The 26,300-nt window shown below is 39.4% G+C and overlaps 1 protein-coding gene across 1 annotated transcript in view; it reads left to right on the top strand.

The window, feature by feature from the left end:
• Nucleotides 1-26,300, top strand: part of ARHGAP10 (Rho GTPase activating protein 10) — a 231,975-nt gene that overhangs the window by 138,530 nt on the left and 67,145 nt on the right. The window contains exons 15-19 of the mRNA XM_018554263.1: nucleotides 941-1,028; nucleotides 2,368-2,426; nucleotides 6,682-6,787; nucleotides 7,143-7,302; nucleotides 17,727-17,862. Of these exons, the coding sequence (XP_018409765.1) occupies nucleotides 941-1,028; nucleotides 2,368-2,426; nucleotides 6,682-6,787; nucleotides 7,143-7,302; nucleotides 17,727-17,862 (549 nt within the window). The remainder of the gene's footprint in view (nucleotides 1-940; nucleotides 1,029-2,367; nucleotides 2,427-6,681; nucleotides 6,788-7,142; nucleotides 7,303-17,726; nucleotides 17,863-26,300) is intronic.

Raw genomic sequence — 26,300 nt, 5'->3', positions numbered from 1 at the left:
GTTACTGTTGTGGTCCTCTAACAGTGGCAGAATACAGTGGACTGCCATCCACTCTTAGAGTAAGTGGGATATTGAGGGTTTGTTTTTTCTTTCTATTGAGCCCAAGGAGCCAAATGAGAAAAACCTTTGTGCATGGCCAGTTCAAAAGGGACGCATACTACTACTCAAACTCTGCCCTTTTTCCCCCTTGACCATACTACAACCCTTCTCTCCTTTCCCTACTGTTCTGAAAGTATTTAATTTAACAAACGAAGATGGCTATGGAAATTACATGTTCCATATTACATATTAATGTAATTTTTATGATCACTGTAAATTTCTGTCGGTGATGGCCTGTATTTGGTTCTATATTATGTACAATACAGCCACTAAACTGGGGAATCGTACAGTGATCCAAAAGTATATTTAAAAGAATAACTGCAGTTTCAGTTTTTGATAACTCTGTTGCAGTTATTGTAAATGCAGTGCCTGCTCACTAAACCATAATAAAACATTAAAAACACGTAAATAAGCCTATCTGTATGTGCTAATCTTGTAAAACGTTTTTTTCTTTGTGCAGTTTGTAATTTTATTTGTACATAGTGAAAGCCATATTTAATTATTACAGTTGCAGGCTCTGCAGTGCTACGCAATGAATCTGCTTTACTGCTTCTAAGAAAGCAAGACTATATGTTGACCACTCATTTTAAACTATGGATTTCTTGAGTGACTGATATGTTGTTAAGGAAAGAGGCTTGTGGTTAATCTGCAAAATGTTTATATTGAATAAAATAACTATAGACAAGCAAGCATGTAAATATGATACACATCAAAAATGTATTTACATTAAACTTACTGCAATACTAATGACAAGAATGAGCACACACTGAACAAACACTATACTTGATCTTTAAAGTTTTAAGACAATAAACTTGTGTATTCTTGATGTGTTTTTTCGGAGATGTGAAAGTTGGATGCGATGTGGACTTAAGTGAAGCTGGAGAGTGGGAAGTCAAGACCATCACAAGTGCTTTAAAGCAGTATTTAAGGTGAGTTTTAACTAGTTAACTATTCCGACCATATAACTAATGTGGCTCTAGTGTTCTCTTTGCTTTTGAAATGGCTCTGTCACCTAATCAGCCTGATCTACAGAACCCAGTTAATATGTGTTAGAGCAGGGGTGCCCATTAGGTAGATCGTGATCTACCAGTAGCTCTAAAGCTGATGCTGGTAGATCACGAAGGGTGTGAATGGCCACCAAATCACTTGATAAGTAATGTGGTACTTGTATGCAAGACATATTTATGGTCTTGTTCTTAATTTTCTGGTTTTATTTACAAGTTCTATATTTGTATTTATCTCATAGCCCTGATGCAGGGGAGCATAATTTGCCCCCAAAATGTGTCACTCAATAAATATACCAAAATGGAATAAAAGGGCCACCCCTTTATTCCATTTTGGTATATTTATTTAGCTGTGCACACATGATTACCTATTAGCCTGAGTCTGCTGTGCCAAGCACCCTAACACCTTTCTGGTGGATACTGGTGGTTGAAGTGCTCTGTATTACATCAAAGAATATTAGTTTACACAGCCTGTTGCACTGCACTGTTTGCAAAATACAGCAAGGTGAGCCAAAGTTTTATATTTGTATTTATCTCATAGCCCTGATGCAGGGGGAGCATACTTTGCCCCCACAATGTGTTGGGTATTTGGTGAACCAATAAAGCTGTTTTTAACTTCTGTTGGCTTATATTACTGAGTACCCATTGAACGGTAGCCCTGTTTGCATGTGGGTTGCCTCTCCAAATGACTGTCATGCCTTTTTTGCTCGGTATAAATAAGCATTTTTGGGGTAGAAAATTGCCTAAAATCCCAAAAGTTGTCACCATGCTGATCCCAACCAATCACAATCCCACATCACTACCCTGAAATTCCCTATTCTTGTACAACAACCTTTAATGGTATAAGTAAAACAAACTTGCATAGCTGGTGAAGATAAAATCACCTCCAATAGTATGCATGTCATGTGGTGCAGCAACTGTTGCTATGCTAATTTTTTTTTTATACAGGAAAAGATGGGCAGAATTTTTCATTCAGCATCTCATAAAATATATGTATACCAGTAAATGTGCATTTCTCTCAGGCTATGACATTAATAGTTGACTTTTTTCATTAAATTGTAAAATAAGCCAACTTTTAAATGAGCATTTGTGTTTTATACAGTTTTTTGGACTTCTATAGCATTTAAGGTAAATGAGCACTTCCAGTAAAGTATCTGCTAATTCGTTCCCTGCTAACACTTAAAAAAAAGTGTTGTATAACTAGTAAATATTGGAATGACTTGACAGGGTTTGTTTTAACTTTGAGCTGTCCTTGTGTTTTCAGGAGCCTGCCAGAACCACTGATGACATACGAGCGGCATGAAAAATTCATCAATCCTGCCAGTAAATATTCACTTTATTTACTGTTGGTTATCAGCAGATCCTTGGTGGAAGCAAATTCTAAAGGGGAATTCTAGCTTTTTAAACAATACAAAGGTTCCAAAAATACAGTGGGTAATGTATGATGCTGTAAGGAGATACAAGTGGAATCACACATCACGGACCCATTTGTACAGCTCTGTTTATGAGTCCTTTTAAAGCGAGTGCAATAACTGATCAGTGCAGACATACTTTTTGTTGCTGGTTCATATGTAACATGATGGTGAGGTTATTCTCCTGGTTTATGCTTTGAAGGATGGCTGGTAAAATGCTGCTATTCCGAAATGAAACTTCTGGAAACAGAAATTTTCTCTACTCCTGAAGAATGCAGCAGGCATCGGCGGCAGGGGGTCTGTGTCCCCTCTGATCCCTGGTGGTAGCGGCGGGGATTGGAGGGGACACAGAGCTGATGAAACACTGGCTCCCAGCGGGGAGGAGAGAAGGAGAATCAATTAATTGATAAAGAGAATTGTTGGCAATGATGCTCATTATCATCGATTAAATACATTTGTTGTTGCAGCCCTGTTCACCTTGCAAAGTAATGTACAGGTATTCCTCACTTGATGACCGAGTTCCGTTCCTACGACCAGGTCGTTAAACGAATTGGTCGTTAAGTGAGGAACTCTATACAGTACTGTACTGCATTAGTACAGTACTGTATAGTGTTGCAGATTTACAGTACTGAACAGTGTGCTGTACATCGAACAATAAAGTACTTCCTGAGACCCGCGGTGAAGAACGGAGCACGTCACTTCCGCCAGCGAGACGTCACACTGGCGCTGCCACGTTCCCGCACATAAGGTCGGAGGTCGGTTGTAAGTGCGAGCGGTTGCAAAACAGGTAAGTCGGTAAGTGAGGAATCTCTGTAGTTGTTTGATTAATCTACAGCCAGTTATCAAGCCTTCTTTTAAGGTGAACCTGTAATTAATTTAAAACTTGTAAAATCCTTTTTAAGGGTAGACACCGCAAGAGGTCTATTACTTTTATTGGCTAGCAAAGCATTGTCTGAGCCTCTTTTTCTTTAACATGTAAACGCCATTTGAATATAATTTTCAATTTAAATCTGTAGCCTTCATTAAAATATTAGGTGATTCTGACATCAAGGTCCTTGGCACCTCCTGTTATAGGGTGACAGTGCTCTCTTTCTGTTTCTTAGCTGTGCTCCTGCATTGTCACCCTGTCAAATATGCTTCGGTTGGAACACACATTTTGTAGGCATGCTCCATTGTTGTCACACTGAACAAAGTAAATGTCATTTGGTTGGGTTTTACAACTAATATAGGCTACATCAACTGCCATCATTCTTGTGGCCATTTTATAAATCTGCGTATTGAAGCTGATACCAAAAAAGTAGAATAGCAAGCATAAAAAAAATTCACATGACAATACTAAATTTAAAGCGTGTTCTCTGAAAAAGTAGTAAGGTTTGTCTTTAATCAAAGCCCAGAACTTCTGCAAGAAGGATATTAAAATACTTATGTAGATCCTGAGAATAGGGTAGGATAAGAGAAGGTCATTTTTTTTGCCCTTACTCTTTTGTCCACAATCTTTTCTTTCCTATATCTTCTTACTCCGTTTCTTGTTTCTTTTCTGCTTAATTTACTTTATCTGCTCTTATCATTCTTGTTTGTCTGCCTGTACTCTCATTCTGAATCGTTTTATCTGAGCTTCCACCTTGGTAGATGTAAAGGTTATAGATTTATTTGGCTCATCCTGACTTCTCTGATAGGGTGATTCCTCACTAAGATTGATATGGCTTTTGCTTATTAAGTTATTTCTATTTCCATCTTTTTCTTTCTTTTCTTTTTCTTTTTTTTTGTTACAGGTATTTTAACATACAACATGCTTCTGACTTTTGAAACTGCTAAACATTTTAAAATAGAAATATCTAATGTGTATTAGTTGAAACTGTTTCAGTTCTTAAAAACTATTAGCACCACTGTTCAAAAATGACTGCTTTTTAGGTCACAGCAGGCATCTTAGACAAATGTATAGCTCAGAATGAGATCTATATAAAGGTAGAAGGAATGACAATTGGACATTGTTCTGACCACAGTTTTTTCAAAACGTAAATGGATTGGAGCGTCTATGCAATAGATGGTGTTTTTAACTTACTTGAGATGTTTCTCTGGTACCTTAGGCATTTTAATAATAAAATTTTGTTGCTTATTGACCTGGATAGATTTCAGCAGAATGAGGAAGAAAGGTGGTGTGCCCAGAATATTGAGTGGTGTCTGAAGCAGTATGTGCTTCATCTTTCAACCTCCTATGTTCTGCAGTTCTCATTAAACCATCTGCGTACTGGGGCTTCTAACGTCACACTGACTTTATAGCTCAGTGCTCAGCCACTTATAACTAACAGTATGCTTAGTTTTAGTTGTGGATTATTTCAAATAAATACGTATCTGACAGCAAAAATGTAGAGACATCTAAAAAGAGGCATAAATTAATAATTGTTTACACTATTGGGTCTAAGCAGGCATACTCGCTCGAAAAAGGGGAAGAACAGTACAACTCTTGGTCAATACAGCACATGAGTACTAATTAAGCTGCTTATTTTTTTTTCTTTTTATATGACTATTGTTCGTTTTCATTACAGATTTATAGCAACTTATGGTCAATGTTCAACAACTAGCTTTCCCTGCTGAATTAATGCTCTTTCCCCTTAGTTCCTGAACAGTGGGACACATACCACTTGTAAACATTCTACTCGGCGTTTTGTGGTAGGGCTTGCCACCTACTGTAAATGGATGACTTGTATGGACTCAGAGATGTGGAAACATATAATCCACTGTTTTATTCCATCTACTGTCTGGCAGTAGTTTTCACAAAAGTGGGAATATTGTCAAGATGAGTACATACTCCCTTTTAGGAACGGTTTCTAAGCAGTGAAAATAGGGATTTAACTGCTTCCTGCCCACAGTCTTTTGATTAACATTCCCCTGTGTTGTGGGAGGGTTAATCTATGTACCATCTTTGACAGCTAGCCAATGATCTTGTGCTACCGTGGAAATGTAGCTGTGACTGACAGCTCTGGTCCACACAAACAACTGTGATTCCTGATCATGTTATCACCATGCCAACTATGGCATAGTGATCACATGCAGGCTACAGTTTCCTTCACAAAAATAAGCCTTTAACCTGCAGATGACACTGCAGCCTGAAGATGGTAATATTCCAGTGTTTTAATGCTGTATCTAACAGATGCAAGTATAGCATTGAATTAGAAAAAATGTAATTGCCTTCCGGTTGTGAAAGGGTTAAACTGGGGGCTTGAAATGGGTTGTGCTGGCTATTGTGGAAAGGGATGACTTGCTTTAATGTTGGTTATCTGTAAGGCCAGTGATGCATGAGCTAAAAGAGGATTTGCACCCAGGGGGTTTGAACAGGGAAGAGGGGTGACACAAGTTTGAGTAACAATATTATCAGAACTGTAAGACTGTCGTAGAGGTAGCCTGCAAAGCTACTGGATTTTCAGTGCCATGATTACAAGGGGTAATTACATAAGCGACGATTGTATGGTGGTATACAGCTGACATGTAGATAAATGAAAAAGACTTTCCAGGAACAAGAACTCCAGTACTCATCTTATATTGTTAGCATTAGGAATGCAAAAAAACCTGTAATTTTTAAAACATTATGTAATTCAGATAATTCTCGCACATCACCTAATGGCAGAGCCAGATCATTCACAAGGCAAAGGGCCCAGTGGATGTCCTGGAAGCCCTTCTACAAGCACCCTGCTCCTTCAGCAAACCAGGAGAATAGCACACTTGGTCTAGGGTGTGTACTTGCTTATTACTTCACAAGGGAGGATGTACTTGTAGGCGGTTGGTATCTGATGGATCCATGCCTAGAACAGACAATGCAAATAGGGTGCCTTCTCAACCTGGCTTCTTTGTTGAAATTGATTTATCAATATTATTTGAAGACATGGGCATGTCTACCTTGCCTATGGCCCTTTTCTGCCTTAATCTAATGCTGCCTATAGGGATCAGACAGAAGTCAAATTGCTGAGTTTATCATTTCACTTTCTGTCGTATAATTGTCTCCATTCATTTACAAGTCATTAAACCCACCATGAACTTTGTCTTCTGCACTGTTCTTCTCAGTACACTCCTGTTAGAAGTACTTCCTACCTAACAGACCATAACAAATGCTTATTTAATAGTTCGACATTTAAATATAACTAGATGCGTTCTCCCATTTTCTCTTGCAGAAGGTGGAAGCCCAGAGACTCGGGTGAATGCTATTCATTTCTTAGTTTACAAACTTCCTGAGAAAAATCGAGAAATGCTGGACCTGCTCATCAAGCACTTGGCTTAGTAAGTAACTTTTGTTGTGGAGCCCTTCTAGGGGTAATGGAATATACATAGTTTGCATAAAAAATAGATCTTTACATTTTCCTGTCAATTATCTAATGTTAAAACAGTAGTATTGTATGGTGCCTTACATGGTTTATTGCATTTATCTATTTTAAGTAAAAATTGTCTGCTTTATTCCACTTACATGAAGCTTGAACATTTCCTCCTCCACCCATTTGAGTCAAGCTTGTGATTCACACTGCTTGAGGGTCAGAGCTAATTGATAGAGCTAGCGCCCAGTGGTTTAGTTTTAATAATGATAAATCTATGCATATGCATGTACATCACTGACGTAATTTGACATTTCTTTTTTAAGTGTCTCCAGCCATGCCAAGATAAATTTGATGACTGTAGCTAATCTGGGAGTGGTGTTTGGCCCTACTTTGATGAGACCTCAAGAAGAAACTGTAGCAGCTATCATGGACCTGAAGTTTCAAAACATTGTTGTTGAAATACTCATTGATAACCATGAAAAGGTATTTGCCCAACCTCACTGACTTCTTTAACCTCTTATAACCTATTTGGGATTGTTTTAATAGCTAGTGATTACATTTTCAAGCACAGAGTGGAGCTGTTACAGTAAATGAAAGTGGAAATGTTACTTATGGCAACAGTCGGCTTCCAACTTTCACTTTAAAGCTCACCATACATGTTACAATCTGACCATACAATCTTTTTTGGGATCTACCAGCTATGTAGTTCAAGGGCCTGACTGGATATAGATTGCTTGCATCGTTTAGGTAGGTTCTTATATGACATAGTTTTCGTAACTCCAAAATTGATTATAGAAAGATTGTACGGTCAGATTATGTGCATGGTCAGCTCAAGTTTTGGCTGATAATGAATGTTATTACTTGTGTTGTTGCTGTGGACAGAACTGAATAATTTTACTAAATTATCCATACTGCATGAATCAGCGAAAACTAAAAGATGAAGTGCTGCTGAGTGTATGTACTGAACGTACATACCAAAAGTAAGCTTTAGTAGTTTTAGGGCATTTGGTAACTGCAAATATGAGACACACAGAGGGGAATTTATCAAAACTGGAGCAGACAAAACCTGGAGCAGCTGTGCCCAGCAACCAATCAGCATCTTGCTTTCATTTTCAAATCTTACCTGAACAAACTGAAGAAAGAAGCTGATTGGTTACTATGGCCAACTGCTCCAGATTTTGTCTGCTCCAGTTTTAATAAATTCCCCCCATTTTGTTTTTAGGTCAAGTTTGCTTTTAGTGAACTTGTCATTTAATAAATTCCCACCCCTCTAATAATTAACTTGTTCTTTAACCGCTTGAAGACCAGGTGTTTAGACCCCCTGTCCAGGCCATTTTTCAGTGTTCAGCGCTGCGGTATTTTGACTAACATTTATTCTGTCATGCAACACTGTACTGAAGTTAATTTTATACCATTTTTTGGGGGACAGATAGAGCTTTCTTTTGGTGGTATTTAATCACCACTTTTTTTACTATAATTAGGAAAAATTACTGAAATTTTTTTTTTAACATTATGTTAGGAAACATTTATTATTACCCAGTTTTTTTGTAAAATATAAAAGTCGGGGTCACGTCGGATAAATAGACACCAAACATGTCAAGCTTTTAACATTGCGCGCACCCGTGAAATCACAGAAAACTACCATACGCAAAATTGGCCATAGGCGACGCTTTAAAAGCTTTTACCGCTCATCAGTTTAGTGTTATCAGTGATTGATGGCCCTAGAATGATTGCTCTCACTGTGACGTTCGCGGCGATATGTAACGTGCGGCGTAATGGGCGCAATCGTCGTTTTTCACGTATGCACCCCCGACGCATGTTTGCATGCGTGTATGTATGTGCGGGTACTTTAAAAAAAAAAATTTGTTTTTTTTAATTTATGTGTAACTTTAAATTTTTTGGGAGGGAAACTTAAATTTTTTTTTCCACTAAACTTTATTGCTATTACATACGGAGGCTAATAAAACCCCCCTATGTGATGGGAAAATATGTGGATGCCTCTGATCCCCTGTGACACAGGCACCAGCGGGACAACGGGGGGAACGCGGAGGGGGGACACCGATCGTTACCCCATACAAGCGATCCGCCGGCTCTATAGCCGGCCGATCGCTTGCATGTTAACAGGCATCGCTGCCGGTTTTTAAATATCGGACATTTCTCGCTCTCGCGCGCCCAGCAGCGCGCAAGGGGCGTGTCTGAGCGGACGTCTAAAGATGCCCGCTCAGATCTAGAGAGCTCCCGGACGGCCTTTCTTTTGCAACGGCCAGCCAGGAGGTAGTTAAAGGTAGTGTGTAGACTGATATGAAAATTAGTTAATGGGATGCTATCTACTTTACCTGCTTTTTATCCACCTGTAGTGGATCATGCCACACACCGTCCCATTTTTTGCCAGTTGTTTTTAAAACAGCAGTTCTAAAGCTGGCCATATACTGGGCGTTTTTTTTCTTTTTCAGCCCGTAGGATTAAGCATGGATGAGGTAATCCCCCTCGCTTGCTTATTGTATTCTGCCAGAACAACTGATTGGCTGCAGTCACTATTCAGCCTTGAATTTTTGGTGACTAAGGCCGGGTAGTGGGTTTTTTTTTCCCGCAGGGGATGATAGCCACTCAATGGTCTGTATACTGACAGCCGCAGCTCTCAGAATACGTGAACAGTGACTGCAGCTGATTGCTTTCACTGTTTGGCCAAAAATCAAAACATATTTTGGACCGGCTGCTTCAAGGAAAGTCATTTGAAAAATGGGGGGGAGGGCTGCCAATCGGGGGATAAACTGTTTGCATTTTGAGCAGTGCACAGCCAGCTTCAGACTCTCCCACTTGCTCACTGCTGCGATCAAAAGGAAAGTGGTTGTATAGATGTAAGTATCATGTGGCCAGGGGGTGGGGTTTGAGGATATAGGAGTATGAAGGGAGCAATGGATGGCATAGAGTTTAGATTCACGCAGAGTTGCAATGTCTCCCTCATAGCATTGGCTGTCACAGATTTATGTACCTTGTTGCTTAGAGTTGCTGATTAACAATGTGAACAATGCACATAAAATTGGAAGTATACAGCTATATATACCCCTGTAGCTTCACTTCTATTTTTCATTTTATGTGATGTGTTCACATTCTACAGAAATCTAAAAAACAAGTCAATTGAGGTGACGCCAGCATGAAGGAAGAACCAGGAAGACCGTTTTCATTGTTAATACATATTGGCATTCACCCAAGACTGACAGACTTAGACAAGTGTCTTATTGTCAGTATGGATCAGTGTAATGTGGTAGCCTATACAATAGCTTTCCAACCAAGGATCTCTAATTTGCTGGATACATCTGAAAAGTATTTCGAAATAACTCAAGGCATGCATGAACAATTACATTTTAAAGGGAAACTATACTGGTGTTTTGGGTTGTTTTTTATTTTAGTTGTATACTTTTTTAAGTTGCTGTTTCATACCTCCTTTTAGCTAGATGTATAAAATCTTTGTTCTACAAATATAAACAATTGTTACATAAAAAAATTGTTTTTGTTTCTGAGTTCTACCTGTCTCTTTTAGATACAGTCCATAATCCAAGCCACCAACACTCAATGATGTGTGCAAGAAGTAAAACACTTTTTATTAAATTGTCACATGAGTCATACAGCCAATGTTTCGGGGCCACGCAGGGTCCCTTCTTCTGGGGGCGATAGTGACTGAGTCACTGTGTCGCCCAGAAGAGCTGACCTGCTCCTTCTGTCAGCTGATTCCTCAAGAGCATATTAATTTGTCCACCCCTGCCCTAGGATAAGGCACAGCTGTGAGTCATTCAGCGTGTGTAAATTTCAGTCCTAACCATAAAGAATCTAAAAATAAACAACACAATTAAACATTCCATTTACAGTAAAGCCATTGGGTTTCTGCTGGTAAATAGAAAGGTTGGCATGTGTAATAATACCCCTACTTAACCCAGATATGTATTTATCAATAAAATCCTTAAAATGTATTTTTAAAACTGAACACCACTGAATTCACAGCTATGCATACTCTCTTAAATATGTGAGAGTTGTTTTACCTGACAAAGGATTTGTGTGTCTGTCCATCCTTTCCTGTGATTTTCCACATATCTTGCTCACAGCACAGCCCTGTCTAGCAGAGTGTAAGACCTGATTTTGGTCTGCTGAAGTTTAGTAACACTTACAGGTCTTGTCCCTCCCCTAGCCTGTGAATGGACAGTGACAGGAGAAGCAGTAGAGTGATGAGCTCATCTCAGTCAGTCTGCTCTCTCTCCTCCTATCAGCAGCCTGATTGGCTCCTTATGATGCTTTTGCCACCGACTGTCTGAATGCTGCTGTACAGGGACTGCTAGAGGATAGCATCAGGTCAAATTCAGGTGCTTACACTGCAAGCTTTAGAAAAACACAACAAGTGAAGTATTAAGGATTATAGCGTTTCGAATTATATTTTATACTGTATCTGTCTGAAGTTCAGCTTTATATAGTAACTTTATCTGTCTTTATATTAGCCTTCTGTAGTTCCCTGTAAATCAATATTCAAACTTGGAAAGGGCAGCACTAGCTTTAGTACACTGCACAGTGCTCAAGAAACTAGCTGATAGTAGTAGAAAGCACACAGGGACCTTCTCAGTCCATTCTAGAAACAGGCTTTAGTTGTCTTTATTGCTTTAAGTGCACTAGAGGAAAGTGAGGTCAAATTCTGGTGGTGATTTCTGAATTGGATAAAATAATTACATTTCTTGGCAGGTAAATCTTTTTAAATTCAGCTCTTTGCCAGCACTCCTACTGTTGGAAAAAAAGTAAGTGCTTGGATACTAGTATGGTTGTGCATTTAAATGCATTAATATTATTTGACTTACTGAAGCACAGCTATTAATCTTTAAAAATAGTATTTATCTAATAATTGTACTTGTTGGTTGTAGATGTTCTTTGTTTAAATATTTCTAACTTTAATGTATGCTTTCATTTTCACTTCTTTATTGTTGTGATGAGGTTTGATTATTTTGAGATTATTTGAATAATTTGGAACTGACTTAATAGGATTATTTCTGGTATTTGGTTTCTCTTGAGTAGTAAACTCAGACTTGTGTCCCGAGCATTACTCATAAGAGGGCAGTGTGGTTCCACTAGGAAGAAAGAGAATCTTAAGCCGAAGAGCAGGCGTTTTCATCAAAGAGGAATAAAAGCTAAGCAGGCAAATTCTTTGAACCAAAGTGATAATTATTTTGAATTTATGGTATCTTAGCAGTGAGACACAACAGGATCTGTGCTGCTAAATGTGAACTTTCATGATTTGCAAACCCTTAGGGGCATTTTTATAAAGCAGTTAATGTGACTTTCATCAAACATTCACTGGTGGTGAATCAATCACTGTCATTCAAAACACATGCTCCAGGAAGATTTACCTGCAGTGAATGTTTGTTGAATGTCAGATTCACTGCTTTATAAATATGCCCCTAACATTTTGAAGTTAAAGGCACCCTAGTGTTATCAATATCCTCAAATTATTTATTTTTCATTTTTAGCTTAACTTTAAAGGAGAACTATGGGGTAAGTGTTGTTTTTCCCCATAGTTCTCCTAAGGGTCACGGGAGGACACAAACTAGTGTTCTCCCGTGACCCAAAGCTCATTGCTGTCGAGATCCACCCAGCTGCGTGATTGACAGCTGGCTCTGCCTATCTAGAGGCAGAGCCAGCTGTACCGCCCCCTCCCCCGTCCGTTCCGCCAGTCAGCGCTGGAAGATCGGAGCGGGGAGGGGGGGGGAATCCCTGCAGGGAGCCGCGAGTGACGGCCACGGTTCTCTGCAGAGACATGATCGAGAAGTAATTGAGCGACGGTATGTGTTCGCTCACTTCCCGATCTATTGCGCTGATGTGTGACAGTTTCATTGTCACACATGGGCTCGAACTATGAGGCTGAGTGATTTTCACTCACCTCATACTTCTCTTTAAGTATATGTAAACCCTAAATCAATTTTTTTAAGGATGAATTTTATTCATTTTGTAGAGTGATATTACAGAACAAATTCAATGAACAAGCATCCATGTGTACAGAAGAAGATCCAAGGAATCCTAATATATTTTCAGTATGTTTGGTATAATGCCTTACTGTGTATGGTTTTCTTAAGTAAATTGTTTTTTGTGAAGCTTTTGCAAAGTTTCCTACCAGGAGATCTGCCAGGAAAAGCACTTCCTGATGCAGGCTTAGAATCCAACACGTGCCATGTAAACTCCTTCTGCTGCCTATTATTTGGCATCCTGTCTAATAGATCTAATAGTCGGCCTAACAAGTCAACCGAAGGTAACCGATCAATAGGAAATCATCAACGCTCCACTCTCAAGCTTCGCCACCTGGGCGAAAGAAGCATGACCCACCGTTGAAGTCACAATAAATAAAATCTTTATGCAGATCCAACAGCTTGCTCTGCCTTCAAGTGACCCACCCTTGATGCATTTAACACTAGCACAAGGTTATTCACAATAAATAGATGTCCACAACAGGCATTTCAACAAAAATATGTCTTAATATGCAGTAGAATATACTACACATTTTTTTTTCATATATACAGTGTGTATGTATGTATGTGTGTATATATATATACACACACACACACACACATATTAGGGACTGAATGCCAAAAGGGCAATTTTCCTGCTGATACATCGGCGCATCCCTGCTTTCTTTCCTCCCCGCTGGGCGCTGCTCTGTGTCCCAGCGGGGAGGAGAGAAAATGTGACAGCCGGCCGAGTGCTGCGGTAGGAGAGCGCTGTGAGCGGCCGGTGTCTCTCCTCCCACACCGCTCAGCCTCCTATCACAGTCCGGCAGAGCGGTCTGTGGGCGGAGACAGCCAGCGCTGTCACAGGAGGCTGAGCTCTAGTCCCTGCACTGCTCACTTAGCTTTCTGTGACAGCTGTCAGGAAGGAAAGCGGGTACAAACACTCAGATTTGGCATTATGCCAAAAGTGCCATTTTCGGCCGATTTTATCGGTGTATCCCTAATAATAATAATTATCCGAACCACCCAACAAATCCACCAAGGAATTATTATTATTATTACATAGTATTTATATAGCGCCAACAGTTTGCGCAGCGCTTTACAAAGTAAGGAAGACATTACAATACAATTCAAGACAAGATGGTAAGGAGGGCCCTGCCCCTGAGGGCTTACAATCTAAAAGAGGAGGGGGAAATGATACATGAGGAGGTAGCTGTGTGGGTATGAATTATTTGAGAATGTGAAGGTTCAGTGATTAGGTTGAGGTGGGATAAGCTTCCCTGAAGAGATGAGTCTTTAGGGAACGCCTAAAGACAGTCAAGGTGGGAGCTAGGCGGACAGGTTGGGGTAAAGAGTTTCAGAGGATGGGAGAGACTCTAGAGAAGTCCTGGAGGCGAGTATGGGAGGAGTTGACTAGGGAGCTGGAATGCAGGAGGTCTAGGGAAGAGCGGAGTGGACGGTTAGGGTGATATTTTGAGACTAGGTCTGAGATATATCCGGGGGCAGAGTTGTGGATGGCTTTATAAGTGACTGTTAATATTTTGAATTTTATCCTCTGGGCGAGTGGAAGCCAGTGTAGTGATTGACAGAGGGGGGTTGCAGACACTGAGCGGTTGGTCAAGTGGATGAGTCTGGCAGCTGCATTCATGATAGACTGAAGGGGGGATATCCTGTGTAGTGGAAGGCCAATGAGGAGGGAGTTACAATAGTCAAGACGAGAAATGACAAGTGAGTGGATGAGTAATTTTGCGGTTTCATTGGTGAGGAAGGGGCGTATTTTGGAGCTGTTAAGAAGGTGAAGGCGGCAGGTTTTGGATAGTGATTGGATGTGGGAAAGTAGGGTGAGGTCTGAGTCAAGGATGACACCTAGGACCTTGGCATGAGGGGAGGGCTGGATAGTTGTGTTATCAATCTCAAGGGAAACGTTGGGGGAAGATGCACGGGCGGGAGGAAATATCATGAGCTCAGTTTTTGAAAGGTTGAGTTTTAAGAAATGTTGTGACATCCAGACTGTTATGTCAGTTAGTAGATTAGTGACACGCAAGGAATGACTTAAAAAGAAGAAATAGAGGGTTATGCCCTAGTCAAAGCCCTGATCTGATTTATATTGCAATTTTGTAGGGGGATATTGCAACGGACAGTTCCTGCAAGGAAACTCAGAAACATCTTGAATCTGAAGGAACTTTGCATGGAGAAGTGGTGAAAATGTAATTGCCTACAAGAAGTCATTTCTACTACGGTTTACATATCAGCTTTTGATGAGAAGAGTGTACTTACGCTTTAAAAAGTACACCGTTTTATTTCTGTTTATATTTTTGGTAAATTATTAAAAATGCAATTTTTTTCACATTTTTATTTAGGTATATAACCATTATCTGTCTGCTTTTTTTTAATAAAGATCTATCTGCGTGTTCAGATATTCTGACAAAGTCAACAATTTCCATGGAGTGTGCTTAATTTTTTACATGACTGTACATGCAGCCTGGAAATGTTATCTTATGTCCCTATATGGCTTAAAACTATATATTTGTTATGCTGATTATCTATTTAGTTCTGTCCCAGTTATCCATAGTTACAACTGTATGAATTGCAAGTACTTAGGCCTTCGTAGTGTTTAACACCCTTTATAAAGTGCATATCGTACAGTGATGGCTACACTGCTTTACACGTGATGCTTGGAGAGTAGACTTCCTTTTTCCTGTAGGTTGAAAAAAATCTTTTTTTTTCTTTTGTTAACATTCTTAGCAATGTAAAAAATTCCTAATGTACAATACGTCTCCTGTATCTGTGTATTTTAAGGTTATTGCTGGTTACAGATGGGTTTTGTAACTGTTTGAAAGCACAAGGTCAGAGAGTGCTTTCATAAAGATAATTGAACTTTACAGTAATTTTTCAAGTATTTTGTTTTACAATATGGGCTACTTTATTCATTTTATTATTACAACGTGAAACACACTTTATTTTCACTTTCTGGTAACCTTGTATTAATTTAACATTACTGACATCTAAAAATTCCACTGCTCTAAAACATGACATAGCTGATGAATACGAGATGTACTGTATTCATGGCGTGATGTACATATGAATAAGATCACTACTCACTACCATGTTTTTTTTTAGAGTGTATAACCAGGCATTAGTCTAATGTACCCCCAAATTTCCCTCTCCCACTATAGACCGTGTCCTAGCATTATTTGTTCCTTTTGCCTTTGTTAATGTAGGGGGGAAAAACAACCTTTATTACTCCTTGTGACATCATCATCAGGCTTGTAAAAACCTTGCAGGGGTAGCTGTTGTATGTTCTATTGACATGTGTGAACAGGCTCTTGGTGGTCAAGGCACCAGCACTGTTTTGTTGGAAAAGAAATCAATGTATGCATGTGGAAAGAGAAAGAGGGAGATGGCAGATAGGTGGAGTTCTGTATTCCAGCAAGAAGTGCTGACAACACTGATCAAACAGAGTTTGAGAGTTAGGAACTCACTGGATTTCTGTCTGATGAACAGGCTTTTTCTGTACTTGTGCAGCATTTGTAAAGAAATAAAGCGTGGCAAGGTGTACATGTATTTTAGAGATGTGCTAAATCTGGGGGGTTTTTTTGCCCTGACATACAATTTAATAGCTATTATGTCTTTAAACCTAGTTCACAAGGGCTTTAGCTTTTGAACTTTTTTTTTTGTCCAGTAAATATTAAATGTTTCATATAAATAGTTCATATTTACATTTTCAGCCAGCAGATGGTGCTCTATGCTTGTTTCCCCATGCTTTAAAATATCAAATTTGTAAAAAGTAAATACTTCTTTTAAACTTGTATTGCTGACCGTGACTCTAAGGCCCCGTTCACACTGAGCGATTTATCGCGCGGTAATTCCCGCAATATCGCGGCTATGTACCGCGCGATATCCCTCTCCAATGCTTGGCAATGGGGCAAAGGGTCCTGCTGTCGCGGGTCGTGCGTCGCTACAGCAGGACCCTTTTTGGAGCGGATTTTGCTGCGATTCTAGCTTGCTCAATGCAAGCATTTGCGTGATATCGCGCAGTGTGAATGGGGCCTAAAAGCAAGATTTCACTGTACTTCATGTCCTTCTGACAGCCTTTGACAGCAGGACAAGTACTGAGGGGAGCGGTTGTCACTGTGGAGCATGATGTCAGATCAGTATAATGACATTGGATGAGTTCAAATGCTTTCCCATTTCACTGAAAAATTGTGTTTTGTGGCAGTCTGTGCCCTAACTGCTGAGATTTACCATCACTTCCTGTTCCAACATTACATCACTAGTATTTATATCACTACCTGTCCCAACATTAGTGTTGTCAGTGAAAACACATAACAAAAACCTGACGGGTTCAATGCCTTTTATCCTCTCCATTTAAAACTAAAACAACAGTTGTTACTGGGATTAGGCTTTAACTGTTTTACAATTTATTTATTTATTTTTGAAATTTACACATACTGCGGAAGGGTTTCACAGAGTTTCAATCACAGAAGAGGAGTCTGAAACAAAACAGATTCTGCTGTACTTTCGTTTTAGAAAACCCCTAATGCTTTGTAGAATTTGCAATATGGGTGAACTCTGTAATGTTTTTTTTATATATATGAACAAACATGTTTATATATATGACATTTTAATATAGAAACTTATAAACTTAAAAAGTCAAATTAACCCCAAACTTCTATTTTTTCCCCTTTTTAAGATGTATATTAAACATTCCCATACTGGGATTTAAAAGTTTCAAGAAAGCAGTTTAACACTTGAGCTTTGTAAATGCTTGCTGTGTACATACACATGCAGACTAGCATTTACCAGAATCAAAGCTGTGCACTGTATGTACTTTTACATATAAAAATTAGACAAGAAGGTATTATTAAAAGTAAGCATATTAAAGATTTTTAAAAACATTTTTGCAGTAAATATCTTTTTTTCTTTTGTCAGATTTTCAAAAACCTTCCTGATGACACTTTAGATGAGACAACCTCAATTTCTCCACGTGCTCCACCCAGACAGTCAAAGAAGCAGCGTAACAAAAGGCCAATGGCTGTATACAACCCCTGCATTGAACTAGATAATGGTAAGTTGATCCAAAGCACCTCAGCATAAACCTTTCTGGGCTCTCATACAGCACAATTATCTCAAATTTCTAATGCAGCAACGGACAGTGTGTCTGAGCTGAATATCTGAGCGGATTCCCTCATACAGTGTGAAAATCACACACTGTAAAAAGAAACTCATGCAGAGGAGATCCGCAATGAAAATCCTTTCAGGTGTCAGTGGTATGAAAGTGTCTGGAGGATAGAACAGTTCTTATTTTACATAGAAACCCAAGTATCTTATTCCTGCTTCAAATGCAGTTTTGGAGAGTGAAAATAATTTACACCCTTCCCCTAACACACCCACCACACTCATACACTTGACATCACCATACGTATGTAATGTGCAAGAATTAAGAAAACTTTATGGAATTAAGTTTGTAATTATTTAGATCTAATGTGCCTATACAAAACCAGTTGGAGGTGTCTGTGGTTTCCATTTCTTTGCCCTGATATTTTGTGAATAAAAGAGAGCTTTTCTAAACATTATTTCAATGCATTTCCCTGGGGACTGCCTAATTCCAAGGATTAACATCTGTGGGTTTAGATGCTGGGAAAAGGAAGAACATCAGCTAAAATTGTAGTTTTCTCAGAGATATTAATCAAAAGTACCAGAGTGTCAGTGGCAGTGTTAAAGGAATATACAGAGGGGAATTGATCAAAATCTGGAGCAGCTGTGCATGGTAACAAATGAGCTTTGATCTTTCATTTTCATATCCTAACTGAACAAACTGAAGAGAGAATTTGATTGGTTGCCATGTGCAACTGCTCCACACTGTGTCTGCTCCATTTTTAATAATTTTCCCACATTGTGTTTTTTTCTGTAATTACTCTTCTAAGAGAAGAAAGTATGAAATATTACTTATTAATATTTAGTTTTTATCATTTTGGACTACCAGGTAGCATGTTAGAGAAAACTATAGCAAACTGGGCCATTGCAACTAACAAAGTGATGCCATTATAGGTGCGTTCTGTGAAGGCAGGAGGGGGAGGCATGCCTTCTGCTGTGTCATGTCTCATTCTGCTCTCTTTCCTCCTCCATGGCCTCCGTTTTCTATGAGACTCATTCAGAGATAGAACTCCAGACCATAGTCTGCCTTGTTCTGCTCATATCTCACAAAACTTAGCTGGCCACATGAATAATCCTCTTTTCTTGTCAAAGTGTTTAAAACCTAACTGTCTACATAAACAATCATCAGCTCCTGCCTCACGATGCACACATTTTAACAGTATAGCTGTTTATATAGTAAGGTATTAGAAAAGGCATGAATTAAGAACTTTGGACTAATATATTCTAGTGGGCAATTATATTTTGCTGCTTTTGTAAAAACATTGTTCATATCAAATGGTTTACTTGCATAAAAACCTTAGAGCTGATTTACTCAATTCAGTCATTTCTTTAAATTCAGCTCCTGCCATGTCTCTTGCATAGGCTATTGCTTGCAGGTTCTGGATAGCCCCTGCCTGGAGACCATCAGGTGATCTTTGGGCTTGCAATTAAAATGTACTTTGGCTCTGACCTCTAAGATTACTCAAACAGCCCAATAGAATGTTTTGGGCTGTTCCTTCCCCTTACAGTACTGAAAAGGGCAGCAGTATTTTGGGCTCTATCAGTGTCGTATTTGATTTACCTGACATCCTCTTTTTAGAAGGAATGCCCAATCATGTCTCCACATGTCTGAAATGGTTGTGTAGTAACTTACAACATTCATCACACTGGTAGAGTGCAAACACAATTTTACTAGATCATGGTAAAAGCAGTAGTCAATGGACAGGTTGACTGAATCACCTCACACTTTTTCATGATGCCGCAGTCTTCTTTAACCCAAAGTACTAAAAACACAAAATGCAGCCTACTATGTATGTATGTAGGTGCCCATCTTTTACAAACTCTGAAAGCTGTAAATGAAAAATGGGAAAAAAAAGTGAGAAATTGCAAAATGGTCTGGACAGCTGAGGGTAAAAGTGGAGTGCAAGGCCTGGTAGTGAAAGGGTAAATGTATTTTAATACAATCTTGTACAGGTAGCCCACATTTTGCAATGGTTCCGTTTGCGCCAATTCAAAATAGCGCCCTTTACAGGGAGTCACGTGACTGCCATCGAAACAGGGCCACGTAGTGTAGCGCTGAATACTGAAAAATGGCCTGGATGGGAAGGGGGTTTAACACCGCGGATGTCAACTGGTTAAGGATACGCAGGGGAACGCTACACAGTACAACTGCAGGTGGCTACAATGCAACAGTACAGTACTGTGCAGAGTCTCTGGCAGCTAGATCGGGGCACAGTTGGAGAATTGCGGATCAGGAAGGGGCTCAAAGAACTGTGGGACCCCTACAGAGGGACACTTGGAGGTATGGTCGTGCACACATGGACATGTGCTGGTGGCACAAGGATAGACCTGGAGATGTACACGGGCACATAGAGACATGCTGGCAGCACAGGTGGTACACTTGGAGCTGCAGGAGACCATAAGAGTACACTTGGGCATACACAGACACCTCAGGGTACATTTGGACATGCACAAGTGTACACGTGGACATCTGGAGGAGCACTGGGTTAAACCTGGAAATACAGAGGATCACAGGAGGTACACGTGAAGATATAGAGGGGCACAGGATTAAAGTTTAAGATATGGAGGAGCACAGGGTTAAACTTGGAGATCTGGAGGAGCACAGGCTTAAACTTGGAGATCTTAAGGAGCACAGGCTTAAACTTGGAGATCTGAAGGGGGGAGGGGTTAAACTTGGAGATCTGGAGGAGCACAGGGTTAAACTTGGAGATCTGGAGGAGCACAGGGTTAAACTTGGAGATCTGGAGGAGCACAGGGTTAAACTTGGAGATCTTAAGGAGCACAGGCTTAAACTTGGAGATCTGAAGGGGGGAGGGGTTAAACTTGGAGATCTGGAGGAGCACAGGGTTAAACTTGGAGATCTGGAGGAGCACAGGGTTAAACTTGGAGATCTGGAGGAGCACAGGGTTAAACTTGGAGACTTGGAGATCTGGAGGAGCACAGGGTTAAACTTGGAGATCTTGAGGAGCACAGGGTTAAATTTGGGAGATTTGGAGGAGCATCGGGCCAGACTTGGAGATCTGGAGGAGCACAGGGTTAAACTTGGAGATGCGGAGGATCAGAGGAGGTACGCTTGAAGATATGGAGGAGCACAGGGGTACACTTGTAGATACAGGGGAGCATAGAGGTACACTCAGAGATATGGAAGAGCACAGGAGGAGCCGAGGGTTACACTTGGAGATATGGAGGCACATAGAGCCACGCTAGAGGCACAGGGGTTCCTTTGGGGCATTCATAACATACATTTCAAAGCTTTAAATATAGTGTATTATGTCACTTACATAATTTTTGAGAGAGGCCTGTAACCTAACACTTTCACTTCCCATTGACTTACATTATATACTTGGTTTCAATTTACATCAGTTTCTATTTGCAACCATTCCTTCTGGAACCTAACCCTGGTGTAAATCGAGGGTTACCTGTATTCAATTTTACTTTAATAAAATCCTCCGATATGTGTCTACATCACAGGACACTACAACTGGAGAAGATTTAAACACTGCTTAAACAGGGCAGAAAAGTTATTGACCATATATCCTTATTGTACAGTATGCTTACATCTAGCAAATGCATTTACACTAGTTATAAGCATGTCTAAAAATATTTATCAACCTATTAAGTACAGTTTATTGTTAAATTGCAAATTTAGCAAAACAACAAGTTGTATCTCTTCTTTTCAGATTTTATTGAATTCTAGGAATTTGATTGTAAATGATAACATATACTGTTTTGCACTTATAACCATGCCCCTTGAGCCTGTCCAAAATACTGCTGTGGTATATGTGCCACCAATTGAGAACCATTTTAAATGTAAACTGTGCTTAGAACAGTTCTTTAAAGCTGATCTCCAATGTATTTCAAAATGTAGCTTGCATTGTGTGTAGGTGTGATCTAGGGGGAACAGAATAAAGTGAAATACTTTTACTTTACTCCTCGCTCCATGTGACTTCCTCCTCACTGTACGACCAGTCCCCCTGAAAGCACTCCTCTTTGCCGCTGGACCAATCACAGCTGTCCGAGGGCACATCCACATTCCGAGATGGTCAGTGTGAAGGAGTGTCATCTCTTCCTCACCTCCTAGACTAAAGGAGCAGTTGACCCTTGCAGTTTTTTATGGCTAGCTGAAGTTCAGCATTAATGTTAACTTAATTAAAGACGATTGTGGAATGATGTTTCTCATGTTATTAATGTTCTCAGGTCATTGGTCCTTTTGCATTAGTGGGCAGTGCAAACAAGCATGCTGATATGTAAAGTACACCAGTTGATCATGTTTACCTTTGCTCAATTTACAAAACGATGAAACACATTTGAGTGGTTGCTTTACATTATTTATTACTTCATATGGTATGTGATTGAATATTGCATCTTTATTTTAAATCTAATGACCTTTTTAAGCGGTTTTTTTTTTTTAATCCTGGTAGTGTGGAGAGAATCATTGTGGGTTGATTAACTAAAGGAGCAGATCATGTTACCTTGAATGAGAGTTTTCACTTGGCTTAGTAAATGTGCTGAAAATTCACATAAGAAGGACTACCCAATCATGTGTAAGGAAAAGAAAAAAACAGGATGTTTGCACACTTTGTGCATTTTTGCTTTTACATGATTGGATGAATGAAGGAAGCATAGTCTCACTTAATTCACTAAGCTAAGTGAAATTTCCCTTACAAAGTGAAAGATCACTTAGGAAAGTGAACATGCTCTATTCATTTAGTAAATCAACCCCAATGTCTTCTGAAGCAGGGCAGCAAATTGGATATTTGCTTTCAGGTATTATGTGGCACCTTAAAATAATAATCATATGTTTGCTGTCGGCTACTGTACGTATTTTCGTAGTAATTAAAACTGTAATAAGTTCAAAGTTTTTGTTTCACTTTAAAATGTGCCTTTTTGTGTTCTTTTATATTGGGATATATTAAATCAATGTAGTCTAAAACAAAGAATTACAGTCTTAAAAGAATGCTGTAGGCATAATATTTGCTGGTTCAGTGCTAGCATCTCTGTTGATCCATAGCCCCTCCTCCCCGGAAGACAAGGCGCCCATGTCTTGCAGACTCAGCAAACTTTATGCCTATAGCATTTTCTTTTTGTTGTTGCAGCTCCTTAAAAATTAATCGCACTGTTTACTGTAAATATTCCATTGCTCGGTTTTGATTATTTTGTACATGTTCTAACTGATGCCTCATGCGTTCTCCTGATATAACATTAGCAAGTCTTCTGAAAACGTAAAATTTGCTTAGTAAGGTTGTGTCAGTGGTACAAGACCAGGACTTTTTTGTTCTGAACACAAAAAAAAATACATAGTCACAGATTCGAAATATGACATGTTACTTTGTATTGTGAGTATCAACATCATGGCCAGCTTAGAGAGAACATGTCTGGATAGAAATATGGCAGCTGCCATTGTTTAAAAGGTATGTTTTTTCTCTTTGCTTCACTACTGACACAACACATACTGACCAGGAAAAAGCATGTTACATATCTGTTATCCAGGTACCTGATATATGCATGCTTGTTCCACAACAGTGACTTACCAAGTTGAGAGGGAATAAGAATGAGAGCCCTAGAATATGCAGCTTTAAAAAAAAAAAAAGTAAAATCCCATATTCCTGACATGTTCTGCTTATTGTTTAAAGAGAACTATACCCACCAGTTTAGCTGTCTCCCAAACCAGTTACTTTCAAGGCGTGCCATCTGTCAAGGTTGTCAGTGTGCTTATTTCAGCTCTGAATCGAACATCCAAGCCCTCAAATGGCTGGTGTTATAGCTGATCATATTTACAGCACCGTGGCAACTGCAGTCCAAACAGGAGCTAAGATAGCACTCTCCTTGGCTATAAAGGAAAGAAGGGAGTAGTTTTGCCTAAAGTGACACTAAACTCAGGAGTTAAATCTTAAAAATGCATTCAAGTACCCTAACTAAAAATAAATGAAGCTTATTTGGAAATCACTCAGCTGTAGGTCTTCAAAGATGCAAGATATCGCAGCCATTTTTTTTTCCTTCAACGAGATCTCATTCTAATGACAAAGCAATAGCAGGATGCATTGCTTTGGCAAACTGAACTACTTTGCACTCGGAAAGCAGGACGTGAATGCTCTGCAAGTGTAGGTATATCTATTTTAGCAGCATTTTACACCTCGTAAGTCTATGTTATTAATAATCAGCATAGGTAGAGGAATGCATTGGTGGGATTTGAGTTTTGACTAAAGGTTCCTAATGGTACTAGAGCACCAACTCATCATTTGTGTCCTTTAGTCGGGTTAGAGATATGGAAGTGTTAAGGTTTTGATGCAGTATAGTGAGCAGCATATTTAAACTCCTACTTTTAAAGTGCTTAACACATTAAGATATGTGCTAATGCTAGAGCTACAGCTGTCTTCCTTATTTTATCCACAAATTTTTTCTTTGCGGTTTTCTGTGCCTCTAATACTCTTATACATGTATGTAAAGCAATCTAAATGCTTCAGTGATCCACTAGGGTGATCAAGAAAATATCCTCCACACAATTACACCACCACCACCACCAGCCTGAACCGTTGATGCAAGGCAGGGTGGATCCATGCTTTCATGTGGTTTACGCCAAATTCTGACGCTACCATCTGAATGTCGCGGCTGAAATTGAGACTCATCAGACCAGGCAACATTTTTCCAATCTTCTCCTGTGCAATTTTGGTGAGCCTGTGCGAATTGTAGCCTCCGTTTCCTTTTCTTAGCTGACATGAGAGGCACCCGGTGTGGTCTTCTGCTACTGTAGCCCATCTGATTCAAGGTTCGATGTGTTGCGCGTTCAGAGATGGTATTCTACATACCTTGGATGTAACGAGTGGTTATTTGAGTTACTGTTGCCTTTCTATCATCTTGAACCATTCTGCCCATTCTCCTCTGACATCAACAAGACATTTTCGTCCACACAACTGCCGCTCACTGGATATTTTTTCTTTTTTTCTTTTTATTCTCTGTGAACCCTAGAGATGGTTGTGCGTGAAAATCCCAGTAGATGAGCAGTTTTTGAACTACTCAGACAAGCCCGTCTGGCACCAACAACCATGCCATGTTCAAAATCACTTAAATCCCCTTTCTTCCCCATTCTGATGCTGGGTTGGAACTTCAGCAAGTTGTCTTCGCCACATCTAGATGCCTAAATGCATTGTGTTGCTGTCATATGATTGGCTGATTAGCAATTTGTGTTACCAAGCAATTGAACAGGTGTACTTAATAAAGTGGCCGGTGAGTGTATATGCTTGGTGCATAAGGGACAGTACTGACTAAAGCCTGGCTGTGGGCCGGTTTTGCCCCTGATAACAAGAAGCCACTTTTTTTGGCGCATATTAACTATCATTGCTACAGCTGCATTCAAATCTTTAATAACCATTCCTCTTCCACTAAATTAATGAAGAGCATAGCTAGCCATTCACCACCTCGTAGATATAGCTGCATGTATACAGGTATTGAAGCTCCCCCATTCTCAATGATGTCATCCTTGCAGTAAACATACTGATATTATATTGAATGGGATGTCATCACTCTTTCTAGTGGCTCAGTGGCTTGTGAAAATATATAGTTCCTCCCTGGTCCATACTTTTTATATAGTGAGATAAATGAGGAGTCTTCCATTGCTGACCTACTTTTGAAAATGCCATTTGCCTGACTTGTCTGTGAATTGAATACTTTGAATCATTAACCTGAAAAAACATCTCGTGAGAAGTCAGAGCTCTTGCTATGGATACCTGTTCCAGCTCAGTGACTCAAAGTACTGAAATAATTGATTCAGCAGGCAAATGCACACTAGCCCCTTTTAGAAGGAGAGGCCAGGACTTATAAGAGTGCAAGTGATGAGGGTTTTGTTTTCTCCAATCTCCTCTTCTAGCACAATGGCAATAGTGTCTGGTGTCTTGCAAAACTAAACTGACATTTTTGGTTGTATTAAAATATTATAAATAAAGATAGAGGTTTTTTTATGCTCTGGACTAATATGCAATAAAGAGTCATCTAAATAAATGATTTAACATGAAAACAGTTCTGAACACTGTTTTCATGATGCATCTGTCCACAAAGTATGTGTAATACTAATGTGAGATGCGAATGTGATGATTTTACCTCCATGTATTTTATTTTCTAATTGTTGCTATAGTAAGCTAGACTGAAATTATTTTGTAAATGAGTTGTTTAAATAGGATTATATTTCTTGAATATTCCCCAGCTGACTGAAGTTTGGATGTGTTGCACAACAATTTTAGTTAGCTGTCTTTATTAATGTATTCATGTATGTATTAAAAGTTTATATATATATTTATTTCTTATTATTAAAAGTTATATATTTCTCAAATCTAGAATTTAGGAGCAGCAGAGCTG

This window comes from Nanorana parkeri, unplaced genomic scaffold (assembly GCF_000935625.1).
Source record: "Nanorana parkeri isolate BGI_ZX_2015 unplaced genomic scaffold, ASM93562v1 scaffold150, whole genome shotgun sequence".
NCBI lineage: Eukaryota > Metazoa > Chordata > Amphibia > Anura > Dicroglossidae > Nanorana > Nanorana parkeri.
The sequence above is the reverse complement of the archived record's forward strand: the minus strand, read 5'-3'. Positions and strand labels throughout refer to the sequence as shown.